Source organism: Dunckerocampus dactyliophorus, chromosome 1, assembly GCF_027744805.1.
Source record: "Dunckerocampus dactyliophorus isolate RoL2022-P2 chromosome 1, RoL_Ddac_1.1, whole genome shotgun sequence".
Classification (NCBI taxonomy): Eukaryota; Metazoa; Chordata; class Actinopteri; order Syngnathiformes; family Syngnathidae; genus Dunckerocampus; species Dunckerocampus dactyliophorus.
The window spans coordinates 39,199,955-39,220,844 of NC_072819.1; the positions used below are offsets into that span (position 1 = coordinate 39,199,955).

The following is a 20,890-nucleotide window of genomic DNA, read 5'->3' on the forward strand; positions in this document are numbered from 1 at the left end:
GGTAACCTCATGCTCCTCTGACACTCAGGGTTGTCGTCATACACGGAAAGGCCTGCAGGGGTCAGTGTGATCTCATTTAGCATATACTCAAAACAGAAAGGGATTTTACCTTAACATGTTTGTACGCGTTCCTGTTCTATGACATAAATGGCACTTTTTGACAGATGTGAGCATCGTGTCATGTGTTGCCGAACAATGTGTCGTGTGTAAACTGAAAATATCATGTCAGGGTTGCAAAATGGGCAGTAAAAAAAACCACGACGCGCATACATCTTGTGATAACAATCTATCGCATTCCTGTGCAACTTTGTGTGACCTTGTGCTCGTATCTTATTGTGTTTAATGAAAGGGACGCTTTCATCCATGAATTCATTCGCTGAGCACACGTTGCGATTAACGCACACGGTGTGAGGATGTCGCAAATAATGTCCCCCCTCCCCACATCCACACGTGTTTTGGCTTGTTCCGCCGCCAGGAGCGGGTGACACTGCGATCACGGATGTCACAGGACGCACGCTGCATCCTCCAAGACAGCGCAAGACTCACTCGACCACATGACTCCTGCCTCAAGGTTAGCCTGTTGCCATGGAGACAAGTCCGCCAATGAAAATTCGGCAGACAGTTGCGATGTCGACTGCAAGCTTTTTGTTTTAAGGGGTGACCTATTTTCACCCCCCCTCCCCGTACCGGAACGCGCGTAGATAAAAACAACATGGGAAGGCTACACACAACCTTACTTCACACTAACAAAGGTGGTGAAAAGACATAATTTAAACAAAAATACATTTATTTATTGATTATTTTTACCAGTGCAACAATGAAGACGAATCTTTTCCCATCCAAACTCCAGATTAGACTCCCCTGTTGCATCTTTTCTCAATGACCCCCCGCCCCCTCTTTTTTTTAAATAAGCGAGACTATGAGATAAAGCATATGTTTTTTTAAAGTGCCACTTTATTACAAAAGTATAAACTTGACTGACATTTCATGAATAGTAATCTTGATATAAAACATTACAATCTTTTGCACTTAGCACTTAATGATACGCTATTGGAGTACAAGACCCTGTAGTCTGAATAGCAAACACAAAACATGATCTGCCACACTGAAGTGGGCCGAGCTTTCCAGGAACACGCCGAAGCTTCTTGGCTTGGGGAAAAAAAAAGAACAGAACACACCGGAATTTACATTGCAGCCGTTTGTGTCACAAGAGAAGTCATTCCATAACACCACTAAACATCATAGAAAAAGATAGATTTCTTGACACTCATGATATATTTATTATTCTTTCTCTTTTGTAATGTACATACACATTGCATCAACATACAGTATAATCACACGCTTTGCTGGGGATATTTGGTCAAATGAACTCATTGTCCAGGATGTCATTGCATGTGCGCCGTCCTGCTTGGCTTGTCTTTTTATTTCTGCAACATCTGAACACTGATAACAGAGAGAAGAGCGAGTGTTTTGTTGATGGAGTAATGATGAGACATGACTTGAACACACCAGCACTACTGTAGCTTTCGACGCCGCAACTATGGTGAAACCTAAACAGATGACCGCAAGGCAGGAAGTTGATGTTGATGCGATTGAGGGGGGAGTCCGGTGCATTGTCTCCACCGTAAAAGCCGTTAACAGTTCCTTATTGTGTTGCAGATGCAAAAGGATGGGGAATGGATGAATGATGAGTCCCAACTCTAACTAGCCTTGTGTTCTACAGAGAAATAAAGCAACGCACTGTGAAAATAAACACCCAACAACAATAGGGGAAAAAAACCCAAAACATTAATATAGGTACCACTTGACAGTGCTTGATTTTTCTTCTTTTTCTTCCACTTTTTTTTAGCATGCAACTTGTAGCAGGCAAAGTGCAGGACAGAGTCAACAAAGTAAAACAGCTCATTTACAGACAGCAGTGGAGACAGTGTTCAGTCCGTGTCGGATGGGACACAATGGAGAGAAGAATCGGGTCCGGTTTTTAAACATGAAAATGCTTGGTTTTGGTGTTACGGAGGAATGCAAAAAGTGTGCAATTTCTTTTCCTTTGAATACTCTCATAATTGTTTCTCTAGGTCCCTGAGCTTTCAAATGTTTTGACTCGTAATTCATTTCTTAAATAATTTAAATTCCATGATCCATCCTTAATCATATAATGACCAACTTCAGGGAAGGCCCATTCACAAGTGCTACCAAATATTTCTCTCATTGCTGTGCTTGCTTTCCACCCATAAACAACTATTACCCGTTAGAAATGAGCAAGAATTTCGGCTTCTTACTTTCTTGTGCTTTGCACATTTCTGTGAATGAACTATAGTGCTACTGTTACCTACTGATTGCGCTGCAATGGTCTTGTGCTCATCAATTACTTCACTACCTTTGGGTTCCTTACAAGGTTTGTAGATTGGACTTAGTCAAAACAGATAAACCTTAGTGCCTTAAGGCCCCTGGAGCCCGGGAAAGGCATGACGTTATGATGTAATGTAAACAGTATGTGTGGGGGAGCATGACGGGGGCTCAGCCGTCGTTCCTTGTGGTGTTTGCTCCTTGTTGGAAAGGTCACAGTGCAGCCGCTGCCTCAGAGCCCTGTAACGTACATCTCCATGCCGTCGTTGAAGGTGAAGATGGTGGTGGTGCTGGAGGAGGTGGAGCCCTGCTTCAGGTCGCCAATGCTCTCATACAGGCTCTCCCCAGGCAACAGCAGGGCTTTGGCAGGCAGGTGCTGTAATTTGGGGTTGTGCTGCGTGGGCGGCGGCGGAGGGGGCTGCTGCTGCTGCAAAGGCTGCTGGGCTTTCTTCCTTCTCGGCCGCAAAGTGGCACACGTGTTGGGCGGTCTCTCTCGTCTCCAGCCGCCTCCACCTTCCAGATTCTCGTAGGCCGGATCGCACTCATCGGCCCCGAAGGACTCATAGCAGTGGTCGTCAAGGGACGCTCCAGTTGCTTTGCCCTCCTGAGGGGCCCACGTCTGCGGTTTGACCACTACGCTAAAGCCCCCGTCTCGGTCCCGGTCCCGGTCCCGGTCACCACGACCCAAGGTCCTGAAGCCGGGATTGGATGGGGGAGACCCAGGTACGGCTCTCTTCTTCTTCCCCGGTTTACACACCTTCGAGTACATCTCAGCCACCTGAAATGAAACATTTGAAGACGATGGAATTTTTAGAAACAGCATTTGTAAATTAGAATATTAAAGCACTATTATCGCTAACACAATTATCCCGGTTGTATTACATGAGAGACACAAACTGTGGAGCATTTAAATCAGTTAGAAAGCAATCCAAGATTTTTTGGGCAGTGAGACAAATATGTCAAATGTAAAAATGTGAAAAGCTACTTTATAAATAGTCAGGCGTGTCCTCACCACCGCAGCAGAAGGTTGGATACACTCCATTGTGTGTGCACCCAGCGGGCCCAGGGCTTTATTGTGGAGCATGAGGACATCTTCATCCTCTGGAGGCTTCCAGATGTACTGCTCTCCATTGCCCATAAACATGACTTCCTGTCAGCAGAGCAACACATTACATTTGGGATGGAGCAGCAGGGTCACATCACACGCAGCCAGTGAGGTGAGTTACAGTTCATGCATGTCCGAGCATTAAAATATAGAAGGTGCATTTTCAAATCACACCTAAAGGGCTCACGAGGACATAAAATGAAGCGTAGAAGTAGATTTTCAGTGAGTAGACATTCACTTGTAACGTGAGGAACCATGTGCTTGGAGTCTGGATGACTCACTTTCAGTAGCTTGCATCATGCACAGGAAAAGCGCGCTGAGCAGCTCAGCCAGCAGACTGTACACATGTAATCCTGTCAACTGTGCGTGTGACCTAACTCAGGTTCCTGTGCATAGTTTGACCTCAGTGACTTCACACAAGGCGCTAAATGGTCTCCCACTGTGACTTGGCGGGGAAGCTCATCCTCGTATTTTCATTCAAAGCATACGCTGTACATACAATCACTGCTCTCGTGCGCAACAGAGAGCAGGAATACTCTACTAACAGGACTTACTGGACAGTAATCACTCACTAATGTTTACGCCACTCAGTAAATGTACATGCACAGTTTAGTTATAGTCAAGACATTCAATTAGATTGCATGCATTGTCTCCGATGCGGTCCAAAGTTTACATACAGTCATAATGGACATAAATGTCATATTAATATGGGCCTTTTAAAGATTTATTTGAGCTGTTCTTTTTCTTGGGTTGATGATGATGATTACACCACATACATCAATGTTTTTTAAAAACAAGAAGTGACGGCACAAGTTTGAATGTATTTAGAATTTTCGCTCATTTACACAAGGGAAAAATTATACATTGAAAAAATACATACACTTCCACTAATGCTACAGTAAATACTAATACTTAAATGTCCCTTAACAAGTTTCACCTTGACCAGGCACTTTTTGTAGCCATCAATGAGCTTCTGGCATAACCCTGGCTGGATATTTGACCACTCTTCTTGACAGAAGCTCATTTTAATTGGTCGGTTTCCTGGCAGAGACATGGCTTGTAAGCGTAGAACAAATGTTCTGTGGGGTGGAGGTTGGGGCTATGGACCTTAATGAAGCTTATTGTTAGCCTGCTTTATACGCTGTATTCTATTCCAAACTCAATTTTGATGTGTGTTTAGTCTAGGGGTGTAACTGTACATCTAATTCCTTTTGGTATTTACCTTAGTTTTAAGATCACGGGTCGGTAAAGAAACAAAATGCAAAACAAAAAACTGCTCATCTTCTGTGTCAACAGCTCTAATTTTTAAAATTAAACAAAAAACACTCTAAACTGCTGCCAGGTACATACCTAATAAATAAAATTCTCCAAAAAATAAAAAATAAATCTAAATATAGATTAGCAGAAATGCGGGGTGTCCCACTTTCCGCGTTTTGTGCATTAAAGATGTTAAAACCAATCCAAGGTAGGCCACTATGCTAAGCTATCAACCAAAACATCAACATCTTAGTTTTTGTGTAAAACAAATTAATATATCTTACATCTCATTAATAACAAATTCTATTATTAGAATATGCAAACGGCCAGCAAAAAAACAAGCTGCGGTCCAAAAATGGCTCACGGGTTGCAAGTTGGTTTACTGCATTTCTTTTTAGGAAACAGGCAAGTGCAACAGCAACATTTTGAATTATTAGTTTACTTTTAGTCATGTAAATGGAAGTTTCATCCATCCATTTTCTATGCATGCTGGAGCCTATCCCAGCTGACGTCGGGCGACAGGCGGGGTACACCCTGGACTGGTCGCCAGCCAATCGCAGGGCACATATAGACAAACAACCATTCACACTCACATTCATACCTATGGACAATTTAGAGTCGCCACTTAACCTAACCTGCATGTTTTTGCAATGTTCTATCTCTACTAAACAATGCCGGCACACAGATTTCATCTTACGCACTTGTCTTTGCCTGCTTATGTACACTATTTCACCAGGAAGGCAAAGTACTTCTACTTTTAACGACAAAAGAGTCTCCAACTTCTGCACTGGACTGCACTGTATGATAACCAGGTAAATGTGTCATGGCAAGACACACCTTTTAATGTGTGGGAAATGAGTACGCCTTTGCACCAAACCAAAGTTTCCAGTACGGAAATATCCGATTATGAATAATGTACTGTTACACCCCTAGTTTGGAAAAACTGTCCAACTAGAACTCCCATTTGTGCCCATGTTTCAGTCATCTAGCTGCTTGATTTTAGGTGAAATTGAAGAATTTGGGGGTTGTCCCCATTCATCATGATTCCATGCACACTGGCAGCAAAACAGCCCCAGAGCATGATGATCACCACCATGCTTGACAATCTTTGACCATAAAACATTTATCGAGAAGGTTTGTCCATGTTGACAGCTGCAAATTCTGTTGAGCTTGAAGCTGTCGATTTTACAGCATGGACACATTTCTTCTAATTTCAGTCCAGGACATTTAAAGATGGCCTAACTGTGGATCGTGACACTGATGTTCCAGCAGTTTCCAGTTCATGGCAGGATTGAGCCTTAGTGGTTCCTGGGTTGCTCCTGAACGTCCTAACCATTTTCCTTTGGTCTGAAGTTGACAGTACGGCTCTTCTTACAGATCTTGGCAAAGTGGTGACAGATCCAAATGACTTGAACCCCCCTACAATGTGAACTGATCCTCTTGGAATCTGCAGTTCTTCAGAAATGACTTTTTATCTATGATTCTCCTTCTTAAATCTTCACCGTGTTTCTTGGACTTTCCCATTTTTTTGATTATTGGTCCATCCAATGAGTGCTGTCAAACAAGTCGTGTTTATGATGGCAAAGAGAAACTAAAAGCTGCAGTCAGTGAGACATTCTGGAACCTTCAGCACCACTTGTCAAAACATTAAGGTGAACGTATGTGTTTATATTTGAGTCTGTATATTTGTGAAATTTATAAATTCAAACTTGTGCGCCCAATTCTTGCAAAAATCATTTTAGATGTACAGTATGTTGTATACCGCAATCACTCCACCTTGGAAAACCAATAGGTCACACAAAAAGGAAACATCACAATGACAACAAGAGATATACACAAGACAACAGAAAAACACCACTCCTGCATCACATCCACACAGAGATCTATCTGTCCATGACCAGGTTTGTTTGCCCGCGTATCATTATGCCAAATCAAGTGCCAAAACAAAGTATCCCACGGTGACTCAGTCTTGTCGTGTTATTAATGCACTGCGTGAGTCCAACTGTACAGTAATCCCTTGTTTATTGCGGTTAATTGATTCCACACCCGATTGTGATAAATGAAAGTAGGATTCCTTATTTGTAAATCAAATATTTGTTAGTTAGAGCATATAGACCTTCTAAATACGTTTTCTTTTAACATTATCTGAGCCCTCTAGACATGAACTACGCCCCTATAGTCACCTTTACACACATATTACCCAATATAAATAATATAATAAGACATAATAAGAGTAAATACTCCATTTAAAACATAAATAAGACTCGTGTGTGTTTCTATAAATGTGATGTCGGGAAGTGATGTCGGGGGTTCAGATTTGAGTTTTAGCTTGGCCTGGGTTCCGACCATAGCAGTAGCTTGTGTTTTTTTAGGGATTTTTATTTGGGATAATTGTGCCTGCTCTGAGATAATTCAAACCTGCAATAAAAGCCTGTTGTTCTGGTGATCAAGCTTGTCTTTTATCTGTCAGTAACATTACTGACACCTAGTGACCAATGTAGAATACTATGTACCATTCACAGCATCTCTGAATGTGTTTTCTGAATGCCTTATATTTGTATTTTAGTTAATTTAGCCATTTTTATGCTTGAAAATTTCGTAATTTTTGCTTAATACGTAAACGTTGCTTCAAAATGCACATTTTTGACTAATAATGGACCACATTCAACCACAAAACAGCATGATTTATTAATTATTAAATTTTTGAAAGAGTGAAACCGCAAAATTTGAACCACAAATTGGCGAAGGACCACTGTATTCGTATTGTGTCGTTTTTACAATACATGCCTCATTCACCACCCGGAAGTAAATGTGCCCCAGCTCCGCTGCCCCTTTATGACGTCATCACCGGTTGACTCTGTAGATTCTTTCCTATCTAACACAGTTACACCACAAGTCTTCTTTTTTTAAACTGAGTACTTTTTCAAAATAACCCACCATGGGGCCAAAGAAGGTTGCAAGTGCCAGCCTTTTGATAAAGAAGATGAGAAGCACAACTGAAATCAAGAAATAACTTGTAGCAAAGTACGCTGATACACCGTCTGTGTGGCTCTCGCTTCCCCTCCTCCCTCTTCAATCCTCGGCAAAAAGATTCTTCAATCAAGGTAAAAGTGACATTAAATGTTAACACCGTATATCCCTTTCATTCATCATTAAACGAATTTGGCATTGTTTTCTGCATGCAATACAAGAATTGTTCTATATTAAAAGTGTTTGTGTTGTCATTTTTGGGTGTCTGGAAAGAATGAATTGGATTTACATTGTTTCCTATGGGGAAAAATGTTTTGGTTTTCATGTGATTCAGTTTTGGACGGATTAATAATGAAAAATGAGGTACCACTGAATCTTAAGTCTGGTGATAGTCTGCCTAACCCAATAATGTCTCATGTAAACATACTGAGTGATAGCACTAGCTCAGTGCTAAATAACACGAGAAGATTTTACCAACCTTAGGGAAGGACGGAACATTAAAGGCCTCCATGTTTCTACGGGGCAGCTTTGTGCTGTGAGGATGTGGCGGTGGAGGGGCGGGATGAGAAGGTGGGGGGTGTCGTGGTGGCGGGACCGGTGGGTCCGCCGTGTCCGTCCCACTGTCCCTCTTCTGGGGCACTTTGTCGGCCTTCCTCAGCTTCCTGACACAGGCATACTCCGCCGTTTCAGGAGCGTGAGGTGGAGACATGACCTGGCCTTCAGGTTCGGGCAGCCCTCCTTCCACATCCCCGTCCGGGTCAGGTGGCGCCGGGGTATTGGCGGGGACAGCTGGAGGGGCCGGAGTGTCCGTCTGCCCGGCCCTGCCTACCATGGCATAGAGCGCGTCGTCAGTTCGTGTGGTGGAGGAGCTTCGGCCCACTTCAGAGTAAGTGTGCTCTCCGTCCTCTCCAGTCCCAGAGGGAATCTGGGGAAGCTGCCTGCCTTGAGAACGAAGGATCAGAGTTAGACCGGCAGCCAGGTCCATACTGGTTCTGGACACTCTGCCAGGCTCATGTTGGTACAACAGTCACCATAAAGCAGAGGTCACATCCTCTCCTGATAACATTACAACAAATCTGGGAACACCTTTAGAATTTTGAGTTAATGCATCCAAATTGGCTTCCTTCTAACACGGTGGACATACTTGCATTCGTTTTTTTACTCTCTCAAATTCCTACTATTGAAGTTTGTTTGCTTCATGATTTGCCTTTTTTTATTTTCACGTTCCTATTGCGGTTCAAAAACCTTGACCCTTTTTTCTTCTAGGAACAACACAACCCCAAATTCCCTTTGGATGGCATCCAAAGCATGCTCCATCATTGTGCGAAGGAAATCAGCTGAAGTACCTGTGAGAAGAAGGTCTGTGCTTTCGTGTGTGAAAGACGCACTTACTTTTGCCATTGCAGTTCATCTTGTTCATCTCAGTGTCTGATTTACTGATGGACCGCAGCTTGGACTGCCTGAGTATACCCTGATGACACACACACACACACACACACACACACACACACACACAGACAGAGGGCCAGTTGCAGACTAATTAAGACTAAAGATGTGAATGAAATTTTTCCCTGTTGAATTGAGTTGCTTTCTTAACAAAGATGCCTACCATGTCCATGAGACGGTGCTTTCCACCCTCGCCGGGTACATTATGTGTCTTTCCCTTCCTGTGGTGAACACAACTGTTATGTCACTCATGGTCACAGAGAGAACATGTGAGTCACAGGGTTGAGCATGAAGGTTAAGGAAGAATAGTCCAAGTCTTTGCATGTTAACATGTAGTATGCACATAGCATGTAGTGCTGCTACAGTATGTGTCTAAGTATTGACACAACTCGCTATTATATCCACAGTACACTGATTGCACTGAGTGAAAATGTACAAAAAGTCGGTCTTCTCTTTGCAGATATAGCATCTCTTCTGGGAAGATTTTGGAGTGTGTGGGGGAATTTGTATCCATTTGTGACTTCAGAGGTCACTGTTCTCACTAATCTCTGTACAAGTCCATCCCAAATATGTGTTTGATGAGTGTTCCGCGATTGCCAATTAACTGGGCTTGCATGGACGTTACAGTGATTTCAGTCGTTTTTTTCATGGAAATTGTATGACAGCTATAAACGCCATTCCTCTGACTTTACAAAGTTTAACTTCAAATTGTCACAAATGCAGTCATCCCTTGCTACATCACAGTTCACTCTATCGTGTTTTTTTTTTAAATGAATAAATAATCGCTGTTTCGTGGTTGATCAGACTATTATTCCGTATGGACGTGGTACGTTTTTGCCTGCTTATTTTGTCCTTCTTCCTCACTCAGTTTCAAACCCATTCTTACGTTTAGGATAAATAAATTGGAGTGTCCCCTCGTTTATAGCGGGGATAGCTTCCCAAAATAGCCCACAGTAAGTGAAATCCGCGAAGTAGCCAACTTCATTTTTTTTTACAGTTATTTTACAGTATATGTTTAAAGGCACGTTTTTGTATCCTTGTTAAAACATATTACTGCAGTACTCCTTCTGTTGCAGTCCTCCTCCTTCGAACCGAAGATTAATTTACAAGCTAGCAAGCAAGCAAGCTAGTGATTACACAGGAGACACGGCGGGGCGGCACAAAGGCGACTGATTGACAATGGTCTACAGCCAATCAGGACGCAGAAAACAATGGGCGGTGCAGACGGATGAGACAGGGAAGAGAGAGACACTCAGCTTCCCACAATGCAATTCTTCTTAAAGGGCCAGGCTCGGCCTGTAACAGTGTTCATACGCTGTAATAAAAAAAAAAGAAGCACTGAAAAAAATCCGCAAAACAGTGAATCCGTATAAGGTGAACCGTGATACAGCGAGGCAACCCTGTACACAGGGTTGCTATGTTTAAAGCAGCGGTCATCGCTTCTGTCACTTCAAGGATGCCATAGCAAGCGGTGCACAATGTGATGTAAACAAATGTAGCAGTACTGTCGGGTGTTAATCTACAGGTATGTACGGCAGATGCATGTCAGACTGGCGTGAATATATCAGTCAAGTGACAAACATCATAGTGAGGATGGATGATAGGCTGATGCCGATCTTTTTTAATGCCATACACGATTGACCCACATTACGAGTGTAATACTACAACAACAAGGAGCTTTTCCATTGCTAACAGTTAGTTATTATGTCTTATTATTGCTTATCAAGTCTACTATATTAGGTAATACGAGTATAAAGGTGACTATGGGGTGTTATTTCATGTTTACAGGGCTTTAAAAATGTAAAAGACGCTCTAACTAGTCTAAATATTCTATTTATTAATATTGAATCCTACTTCGTGAAAATTCACTTATTGTGGTCGAGTCTGGAACAAATTAAACGACAAGCAAGGGACAATTGTATGGACATTAATTTATACCTATCTGTTCTTTTAAACCACTATTGCTAACATATGCTTTGCATGTTTTTTGGTTGAAAAAAGTGTACTTTGGCGCCAAAAGGGACAGCACCTTTCAAGGCTGTGCCATTAGTCCTCCGCTGAGACAGGTGCATGGAAAGGCCACTCCAATGTTCGAACAATGAAAGTGTATACATTCCTATTCTGCTGCTTTTAAAAATGATGTTAGATTCCAGTGGGTCACTATAGTAAGTTGATTTGAATAAAATACTCCATAAATATCAGGTTGTGTACATGGTAAATCTGCATTCTTCCCCTCTTGGCCAACATGTTTTGATGCCACAGCCTTCTCCCTAACCACACCTACTCGGTTGCAATTGATCAGCAGTCGAGGGTCGAGAAAAAGTGACGGTACTGAGCAGCGGTCGGTGAGGACCACTAGCCACCCGGCAAGTTGCCATTCATGGACCTGGAGTTGTGATGTGAAAAACTCAAACGACCTCGTGAAGTTCTCGTACTTGACCGCTCACAAGATTTAGTAGCAGCACAAAAATTAAAACGCCAACCTCATGATATGGCACTTCCACATCATGTAGAACAAGAATACATTTTAAATCTGAAAAGTTGGAAATGTTGGATTTTAAATAGTAGGACTTTAAAGAGTCCAAAGTAATCAGATTAACGTGTTAACATGCAATGTTTCAATGGATGGTTCGGTTTTCTTTAGTGCAGGGGTCACCAACATGGTGTCCGCGGGCACCACCCTACGACCACATAAGGCGCCCGCAGGCCTGCTTTTCATTCAGGTGTTCAGTTATTAATGTGAAAACACTAGAAAGACAAGTATTTTGTGAATGTTCTGGTAAAACAAGCATATTTTTAATCTGTTTGGGTTGAAATAAGCTATGAAAATCATTTCTACAAAAATGATTAGCTCGTGGCCATTTTCATTTTCTAAAAGTAGCTCTCACAAGGAAAAATGTTAGTGACCCCTGCTTTAGTGCATGGAAATGTACTGTTACTGAAAGTTTTAAGATGTGAATGTGAGTGTCTTTTATGCATTCGTCCTGTGATTGACAGGTGATCAGTCTGGGTTATAGCCCACCACTCACCCTCAAATCAGCTGGCTATGTACCAATACTTGTGTGCAGGTGTGTAATGTGCAATCTCACCTTTGACAGCCCACGCAGAGCACCACAATGAGGATAGTGACAACAAAGGCTGAGGCAGCAGCGATAGCACCCAGCAGCAGGACCTTGCCGTAGGGAGGAGCCGTGAAGTTTAGCCCGTCCTGCATGGAGGCCATGTGGGAGCGCTGGCGCTCACTTTCTCTCACACACGCTCACACTCTCACCCTCACGTTTCATGCACACAGGCAAGTGCCACGCTCTCACTGGGATCTGCGGTGAGAAGAACAGTACAACTCCTTAACCAAATACCGAGAAGCCAAAAGCCACAAGTACTGTAGAATGCTTTCAGTGGCAAAGGCATCTGTTACAAGAGAGAAAATGTGAGGATTTCTGTCCAGCACTGAGGCACTGAAGTGAACAGACATTACGCCGCCGGCATTTGCTTCACTTCTACCTTGTTTGAGGGATTACTGAGCTTTCTGTGTCACACTTATTTAGACATCAACAGCAGAACTGCAACAGACAGTCATCTCGGGACGCACCTTCCTTGTGTTTAGTTTGCTGTGCTAAACCCAAAGTATTTTTTAAGAAGCACTACAAACCTCCAGAAAAAAAACTAATCTCAAGATGTATCCATGCCCTGTCAACATGCTAACATTTGTGCTGAATGCGCTGACGTGTTTCTGTGACAGGACTGTTTTTTCCGGGTTTATTGATTTATTGATGTGGGCAACATGTCAGAATAGTGGTTAGCGCATCTGCCTCACTGTCAGTAAAGGAAGGTTTGAATCTCCGTTGGAACATACAGTATATGTCTGGAGTTTGCATGTTCACCCCGTGCTTGCGTGGGTCTCAAAACATGCGTGTTAACTGGAGACTCCAAATTATCCATAGGTGTGAATGTGAATGGGTGTTTGTCTAAATGTACCCAATGTTTGACTGATGACTACTCCAGTGTGTACACCGGCTCTCACCCAATGTTAGTGGAGATAGGCCCTGGCTCACCAATGACCCTGATGAGGACAAGCGGTATAGAAAATGAACAGATAGATTTTTTAATATGCTTAGCATACAACATCATATGTGGCATCCTTTGCAATACAATTTTACATCTGTTTATTCCGTATTTCATATTTGGCACAATCTGTCTGTCAAAGCTGGCGTTTGCACAAGTTTTTCCAACATTTTGTTAAAGCCGATGCAAGGATTTAGACACCTCAAGATCACAGTGTTAGTAGGCGTTACTAAATCCAACACGGTAAATGTCTTCATGGTCTCCTCTCCCTCTTTACTAAAGTAATTAGATTTTATGCTGGTGGCTGTTGGACACTGTTTAAGTCAGTCTCTCTTGGGTATTCTTGTTTTTGGGAAGCCTGCTGTTGGGCAGCCTGCGGATCAGCTGCTGTGGGAAGGTGTGTGGATGACAACAGGAACAACACAAACTGGAAATGAAGTCTTTAAGTGGATACCCAAGCCACATTTTTGCTCAAAAGAAGATAAAAGAGAAAAACATGTTTTAAACGCACGGCGCAACGAAGGGCACCCTGAATTAGTGAAAATGTAACCTCAAAAAGAACAAAATCACTGAGGATGTTTCTTGATGGAAAGAATGTTTCACTTTTCAGACACTAGCTGCTTGTGAAGATAGCACGATGTAGTTTACTACGACTTGGATGAACTCACAAATGCTGACAACAGTATGACCTGTTTGGCACGAGACACCAATCAGACGAACTGTACAATTTTGCTTTTATTGTCCTCTCTGCTCCATTCTTTCAATTGCACCTCAGACTTTGCTGATCTGACAGTCAGAAGTTTCTTCTGGGGTCACTTCCAAAGACCAAACAGTTTTCCCTACATCACAACCTTACTAAGGCAGGTCTGAAACCCGTCTGAAAAATATGGTGGCAGAGGAGTCAAAATTATTTAGTGAAAAAGTGCTTTATGACTTTGACCGTGAAAGCCGAAAGCTGCATCACAATAAAAGCCTCGGTTATTAACTGCAGGAAATTTGTGATGCAGCTGCAGGAAGAACATGAACTTTAGGTAACCGTAATTTACGCCTCCGTCTGCACAAAGTGTTTGTCAAGTTCAAATGTTTTGTTAAAGAAGAACATTTGAGAACATTGAGAAGAACATGTTCTGTTAAAGAAGAACATTTGAGGAGGTTTGTCTGGCTCTGAGATGTGCAAATTTAGCAGATGTTGGGGTAATTTGCATTTCTATAATTAGCTCCAGCCGTGGACCCAAATATACAGCATGAAATCCAATTTGTACCAAGTTTTACACGCAGGCAACACTTTGCCTTTTAGTCATGGTGGAACAGACACATTGTCCTATTAGCCAACACTGATTGTTGTTAATGCCATTCACCAGGGGCGTCCAAAGAGTGGCCCAGGGGGCATTTGCGGTAGTTTTATTTCACTGTGGACATAAAATGAAACAAACAAAAAAAGCACACATGGGAAAAACAGAGCATAAAGGCACAATGTAAGGGGAAAAGGCTGAAATGTTCATACTAATAACTACTAAAAACACAATACATTTTTTTTAGCTTTTTTACAAAACATTAGATAAATAAATATATCGGTACCAGTAAATACAAATATCAGTGAAGCGTTCTTTGATTTTTCAGGATGCGGCCATTGGTGGAAAAAGTTGGCATACACTATATACAGTAATAGCTCATTTATTGGTTCCAGACCCAACCACGATAAGTGAGTTTCCGCAAAGTAGGATTCAATATTATATAATAATATTATATTTTCATATTGTCATAGGTCGAGCATAGAAAACCTGCTTATGACTTTCTAATCCAATTTTTACCATTATAGTCCTCTAGACATGAAATAACACCCTTATAATCACCTTTCTACTCATATTACCTAATACAGGAGATCAGTATTAAAAAGAGAAAATAAGCCATTTAACACATAAAAGACTTGTGCATGTTTGTGTTTCAATAAATGTCTTCCGGACGTGCATACAGGAAGTGACGTTGGGGGATTCGGAGTTGAGTTTTAGTATGAGTACGGCCACAACAGTAGCCGATATTATGATGGTAGTGATGCCTTTTATTATTATGAAGTTATTACTGGGCCTGCTGTGAGATAAATAATTATAACATAATAAAAGCCTGAGTTTGGCCTGTTTGTCTGGTGCGTGGTAGTAGTGACACCTAGTGTCCAGTGTAGACTACAGTTCATAAACGTCTTGTATTGCCTTAAATTTTAGTTCACTTAGAACATTTTTATGCTTGAAAATGAAGAATATGTAACATCTGCTTAAATATGTACTTTTGCTTAAATATGAATTTTTTTGGACTAATAATATGCCATAGTCAACCACAAAACAGCGATAATTTATCAATTAATTAATTTTTGAAAAACCGTGATAGTGAGGGCGTGCTGTTCGAACTGCGATGGAGCGAGGGACGACTGTAGACCGAGGGTGTGTCCAAACTTTTTGGCGTTTCCAAACTTTTTCCACCGAGCGCCGCATACTGAAAAATCAAAAGATGCTGCAGGCCACTTTGGTACTTTTATATTTTTTTTACATTTTGTAAAAAGTCAAAAAAAAATGTTGTGTATATATTTCAAGACAAAGCCTTGTGTTTTTATTAGTTATTAGTATCAACATTTCAGTCTTTTTGGCTCCATTTTTCCAGTTCTTTTTGTTTTGTTGTATATTATGTCTACATTGTGCCAGGGGACAAAAAAAATAAGGTCTAACTGGCCCCCGGGCCTCATTTTGGACACTCCTATTATACACATAAGTATCCTTATACACACCTATCAATTGTTCCTTTTACCAAGACAACTGTCATGGTCCTGTCCTTTGCTTTTTCTAGCCTTTTTGCCAAAATTGTCCTCCCCTCTTTCAGTACCCATGTGTGGTTTTTCGTTTTTCCAGAGCGGAGCCACATTCCCGTATCGTCTTCTTCAGCCATGCGGCCTCTACAGTGGACACCAGACTCTTCCTAGCCCTTGCCTCCACGTTCTTCTCTTGTTTTGCTCATTGCGCCCCGTGTTCTAGCCTTACTAGATCCTGTAGTTATTCTTGGTATTATTACTTAGTACTTTTTCTGCTTAGTGCTTGTTTTGTTATATTTTTCCTTTTTGTTAGTAGTTTGGCATCAACCCCCTTTTGTTTGTACTTTTTTCTTGTTGTTGGTTTTGTAACAGCGACCTCTTTGTTGCTGTCACTTTTTGTTACCTTCCTTGTTACCTTCCTGTTTAATGCTAGAGTTTTTTTTCACACCTGTGTGCACTATGTTAATAAATTGTTAAAGCGCATTTTGCCTGGCTCTCTGCTTTGAGGTACGACCGTTCGGTTAAGACCAAATCGTGTCAGCACTTTTGTGGGAACACTTTGGGGAAGGCCTTTTTCTGTTCCACCGTACACAAAGCAAGGTTCACAAAGGCATACTTGGATGAGTCTGGCGTTGAAGACCCCATCTAACACTTTTGGGATAAACTACAACAGAGTTGGTGAGTCAACAGGGCCTCTCTTAGGTTCAAAATTAATAACCTCACTTCTACATACTTTACAAAGTCTTACCAGAAGAGAAACTATATTTAATTCCATTTTCATTTCCTATGCGAAGTGATTGTCCAGATATCCAGATACTTTTTCTACGTAGTGTCTCTCAGCCCACTGGACAAGCAACATGCAGCATGGCCATAAACCAATTTTGGGTTGAAGAACTGCACATCAGGCATCTGTCAGTGAATTAAGAGTTGCATGAGACTGGGTGTTGTAGGGGTGTAGTTATAAATCTGTTGTGAAATGGCAAGAGACTCCATAGCAGAGACGAGGGAGAAGGTAATGAGTGAGAAGAAAGGGGATGGTGTAGGTGGGGAGGGAAAGAAAGCAGAGCGGCAGGGAGGAGGACGAGCGTAGGAGTCAGGTGTTTGAAGACGCTCAAAGTAGATGATGAGAAGAAGCCGCCACATTTCCCAATGAGGTTTCCTCATGGTCTTCCTCCGCCTCGGCGTGACCACGACTCCCCACCCATTCCCTGTCTCCCCCTCTCCCTCCTGCCTCCGCCTGCGGTGCTGAGCCAGAGTGACGCCTCAGCACTGCAGTGTAATCTCTGGCCCGGGAGCCAACCAATTGGACGTAGCGCTTGGAGCGAGGAGAGAACCAGGCCTTAGACAGATGCTTTCCAGCTAAACAATGGTGGCTTCCTCACAAGGTTGCAGGCGGAGAGCTATTGCCTTGCAGGTATGACAGACAAGTCCAATATTACAAATATGCACATTAAGCTTGATACATCGCACACGGGACTGCAATGTGTTCAGGTGCAGCAGCCCTGACAGCCACAGATCACCTGTTGACTTGCATCTAATCTCATTAATTAAATGCCTTCAAATGCAGAGTGAGGTATGTTGGATGGCGGTCCCTGTCATGGCCTCACCTGATTCCATTTTCCGCTCTAAATTCAACTGAAAGACCTGCATGTTTTTTGCATGCAGCACCTGACAAGGCCATAAAGTCAACAGGAATTAGGGTGTAATCCTTACAAAAATAGAATGGGGAAGCATTTAGCCAGGCAAGCGTTCAATACCAGAAGGGTTTTATTTTCTAGGAACATGTCCTGCATTTATATGTGTGTCCATTATTAATAACACCGGCGCTGCCTTCAGTCAGCCAGGCCGCGACCTCTCTGCCAATCAGCTCAGGTTTTGATAAACCACCTGGGACTTCATGTGGTGAAGCAAAAACCTCACCCTCTGTGTGACACAAATAACAGTGTGTGTGTGTGTGTGTGTGTGTGTGTGTGTGTGTGTGTGTATGTGTGTGTGTTGGGGGAGTGAGAGATGATGGAGAGGGGGGAGACTGCTATTGTGTGAGAATGTGAATTAGGTCAAATGTTTGCTTGCAACAACGATTAACCGTGCGCCCCGTGAGGAAGAAGCCTGAAGTGGAAGAGGCTCGGCCTTTATCTGCTCCACGCTACCTCACATGATTTAACTCGTTTATTATTATCATCATGTTTTTTAAATGGACAATTTCTTGTGATTCCGTCCTTTTCCGGCACCTCAGACAACAGGACCTTGAGACACGCTGTTGAATACAGATGCTTGATAAATAAAGTATGCTTGATTCAATACAAGACAACAGCGGTAGCATCTCCTGGCTCCACTGCCCTCTTGGAAAGAAGAAATCACCCTCTTGTGGGGAGCTATGTGTGGACTCTGTCTGTAGATGTAGTAGCACCAAAAGCAGCTATCCATCATTGGCTGATGTTGGCTGCTGGCTCAAACTGCAGCAAAGCAGTGACAACAGGTTACGGAGCAGCGATAGTGGTGGGAGCATGACTGGAAGTGTGTTTAATAGAAATTCAGAGTATATGATTTATGCTCCTCCCCACATGTCTCACTGCTTTGTTTTCAGATCAAAGTGTGGCTGGTAAAGGATGTCCCTGAGGTCAGCAGGCAAATGAAAAGGCCCCCCCCGCCCCCTCATTTATGAGTGAAGGGAGGGAAGGATGGTGGGGGCTGCAAACGTCCACAGAAACCTTAATTATCTTTATGTTTCACCTTAGCACACTTCACGGCTTTGGGGGGGGGATATTACGCATGAAAAGGTGTGATTGGGTGCTGCTTTTTCGGGCCACTTTCCCATCTTTTCTAATAAAATGCGCTCAAATTGGGTTGAAATGACCAAAAAATACAATGCAGTACAGCTGCGAAGGGTGCACATGCACGTGTCCGCGCCTTAAACGCATGACCAGTGTGGACGTGGAGCCAGCACAAAGAAAACATGCAACGTGGAACACGCTTGCATTAGCAGTAAAATCCTTTGTATGTATCACATGCGTGCAAGCTATAGGTACATGTACCCCCCTCCAACACACACACACACACCCTCCGGCATGTCATAGAGCTCCAGGCACGGATCATTGCGCTAAAGCATCCCTGTCTACTCACTCAGCTCAGAGGTTTGGAGAGGCGCAGCATCTGCCCGTCCTTTGGGTTCAGGTTCTGCTTCGGCTCGGACCAGCAGCCACCACCCAGCGGTCATAATCAATCACATGCGACAGTCTGTCTTCCTTGGGCTTCACACAACAGGAATGCAGCATATTGCATCTGGAATCTTTTTGGCGCTGCCAGCTGACCCCGTACCATGCGCCTCTTGCTTCCCAGCCGATTGGGAGAGGGAGGGGGGGGAGGAAGGCTGGGAAGAGCCGAACCTGCCGTCCTGATGTTGCTATCCGGTCCAACAGAATCTCCAAGAGCGAGGTTCTCCTCCAGTGTCCCTCAAGCCCCCTCCATCTCCACTGGCATCCTCTCCTCTCAGATTCTTCGCTTCCATGTGACTCAAGCACAGCTTGGAGACCACTGACTTATAATCGTGCCTTTTGATTTTGGCACCATCCACCGGTAGATCTGTGAAGTACAACTTTAATGTATATTTCCTGTTGTGCGCGCTACACAATTGTCCAGCAAACGCCACCATAATATTTACGAAAGACTACATGTGAGATACTGTATGCATGTACCTGATAAACTTAATGTAAAACATATTTATCTAACTTGTAATGACACGTTCCTTTGTTGTATCTTGTTTTAGTCTCAAACATTTTTAAAGGCTTCAGACCGACTACTCCTGCTAGTAGTACGACTACTGCCACCTGCTGGTGTCTCTGAGAATAGCAGAGAGAAGACACCCACCTATCAGAGAGAAGAAGTCAGTGTTGCTGTATGGGGGGCGATCAGTGCCACAATAGGAGAGCATGGAGGAGGACTAAAAAGTACATAAATTGGCAACAACAGAGATTTTCCTCACATCTTTTTAGTAAATATACGAGTTCTCCCTGTGCTTGAATACGTTTGCTCCAGTTTCCTCCCACATTCCAATAACATGCATGGTGAGTTAATTGGTGTCTCCAAATTGGCAAAAGGTGTGAATGGGAGTGTGAATGCTTGTTTGTATGTGTCCTGTAATTGACTGGTGACCAGTCAGGCCTCCTGCCCAAAATCAGCTGGGATAGTCTTCTGCTCCCCTGTGACCTTGAACAGGATAAGCACTAGAAAGCCATGAATGAATGAATACAACAATGATGTTTTAACCATAGAATTACTTAGGATACCATGCAAAGTACAGGCAAAAAAACAAAAATCTTTGTTGTCTTTAAACTGATATTTCATTTAAATAAGGAAATACATTTATGAGGAGTCAAAAACCATCTTTACATTTTTGGAAATTTTAATGTATTGATGACAATGTCAAACAATACAGGGCTGTAATTGCAATACCAGGCCGATACCATGTGCATTAAAAATGTTATTTAGTATCTTCTACATATTTGGGTTGAGAATTTGGTAATTATTTAAAGCGGAATGCTCATGGCATCCATTATTGAAGGTTATAAATCCAAGATATTGCCAACATTTTCAAAAATCATGTACTGTAGACAAAAGGCCAACAGTGTTTACACCTTTTTAGTTTAGCCTTGTGTGTGTAAATGGCCTCCATAATACTCGTGTAGAACAGATATGGCCGGTGGACACAAGGGCAGGTTAGGAGCTGACTATGACAAGTTAGCACACTACAAAAAGTGGAAATTCATATGAAATGATCTGAAATCAAGGACAAAAGTGGTTATTTTCTATGCTTACTGAAAGCTGAGATACTGTAAACCACTGACGGTCCAGTGCAGGAGGAAGCCATATCCAGCCCGTAAAGCCTTTTAATCCGGCCCAATGGACGT

General features: G+C 42.6%; 1 protein-coding gene across 2 annotated transcripts; it reads right to left on the reverse strand.

Annotated features, from left to right (window-relative positions):
* Positions 1-943: 943 nt before the first annotated feature.
* On the reverse strand, positions 944-19,521 carry si:dkey-70p6.1 (uncharacterized protein LOC570575 homolog). Of its 2 annotated transcripts, none has more exons than XM_054791836.1 (7): positions 19,107-19,521; positions 12,214-12,441; positions 9,288-9,345; positions 9,071-9,149; positions 8,157-8,503; positions 3,359-3,496; positions 944-3,124 (listed from the first exon to the last, which is right to left on the reverse strand). In XM_054791836.1, the coding sequence occupies exons 2-7, from the start codon at positions 12,345-12,347 to the stop codon at positions 2,579-2,581; spliced, it is 1,302 nt and encodes a 433-aa protein (XP_054647811.1). In that variant the 5' UTR covers positions 12,348-12,441; positions 19,107-19,521; the 3' UTR covers positions 944-2,578. The 2 variants fall into 2 exon arrangements, with proteins under 2 accessions (XP_054647811.1, XP_054647801.1); XM_054791826.1 differs by having other exon boundaries at positions 8,157-8,620.
* Positions 19,522-20,890: the final 1,369 nt, after the last annotated feature.

Excerpts from the sequence above, each read along its gene's own strand:
- si:dkey-70p6.1 (XM_054791826.1), bottom strand. The coding sequence starts at position 12,347 with ATGGCCTCCATGCAGGACGGGCTAAACTTCACGGCTCCTCCCTACGGC. Across the intron at positions 9,150-9,287 it reads AGCACCGTCTCATGGACATG|GGTATACTCAGGCAGTCCAA; the intron begins GTAGGCATCTTT and ends GTGTGTCATCAG. Across the intron at positions 3,497-8,156 it reads ATGTTCCGTCCTTCCCTAAG|GAAGTCATGTTTATGGGCAA; the intron begins GTTGGTAAAATC and ends CTCTGCTGACAG.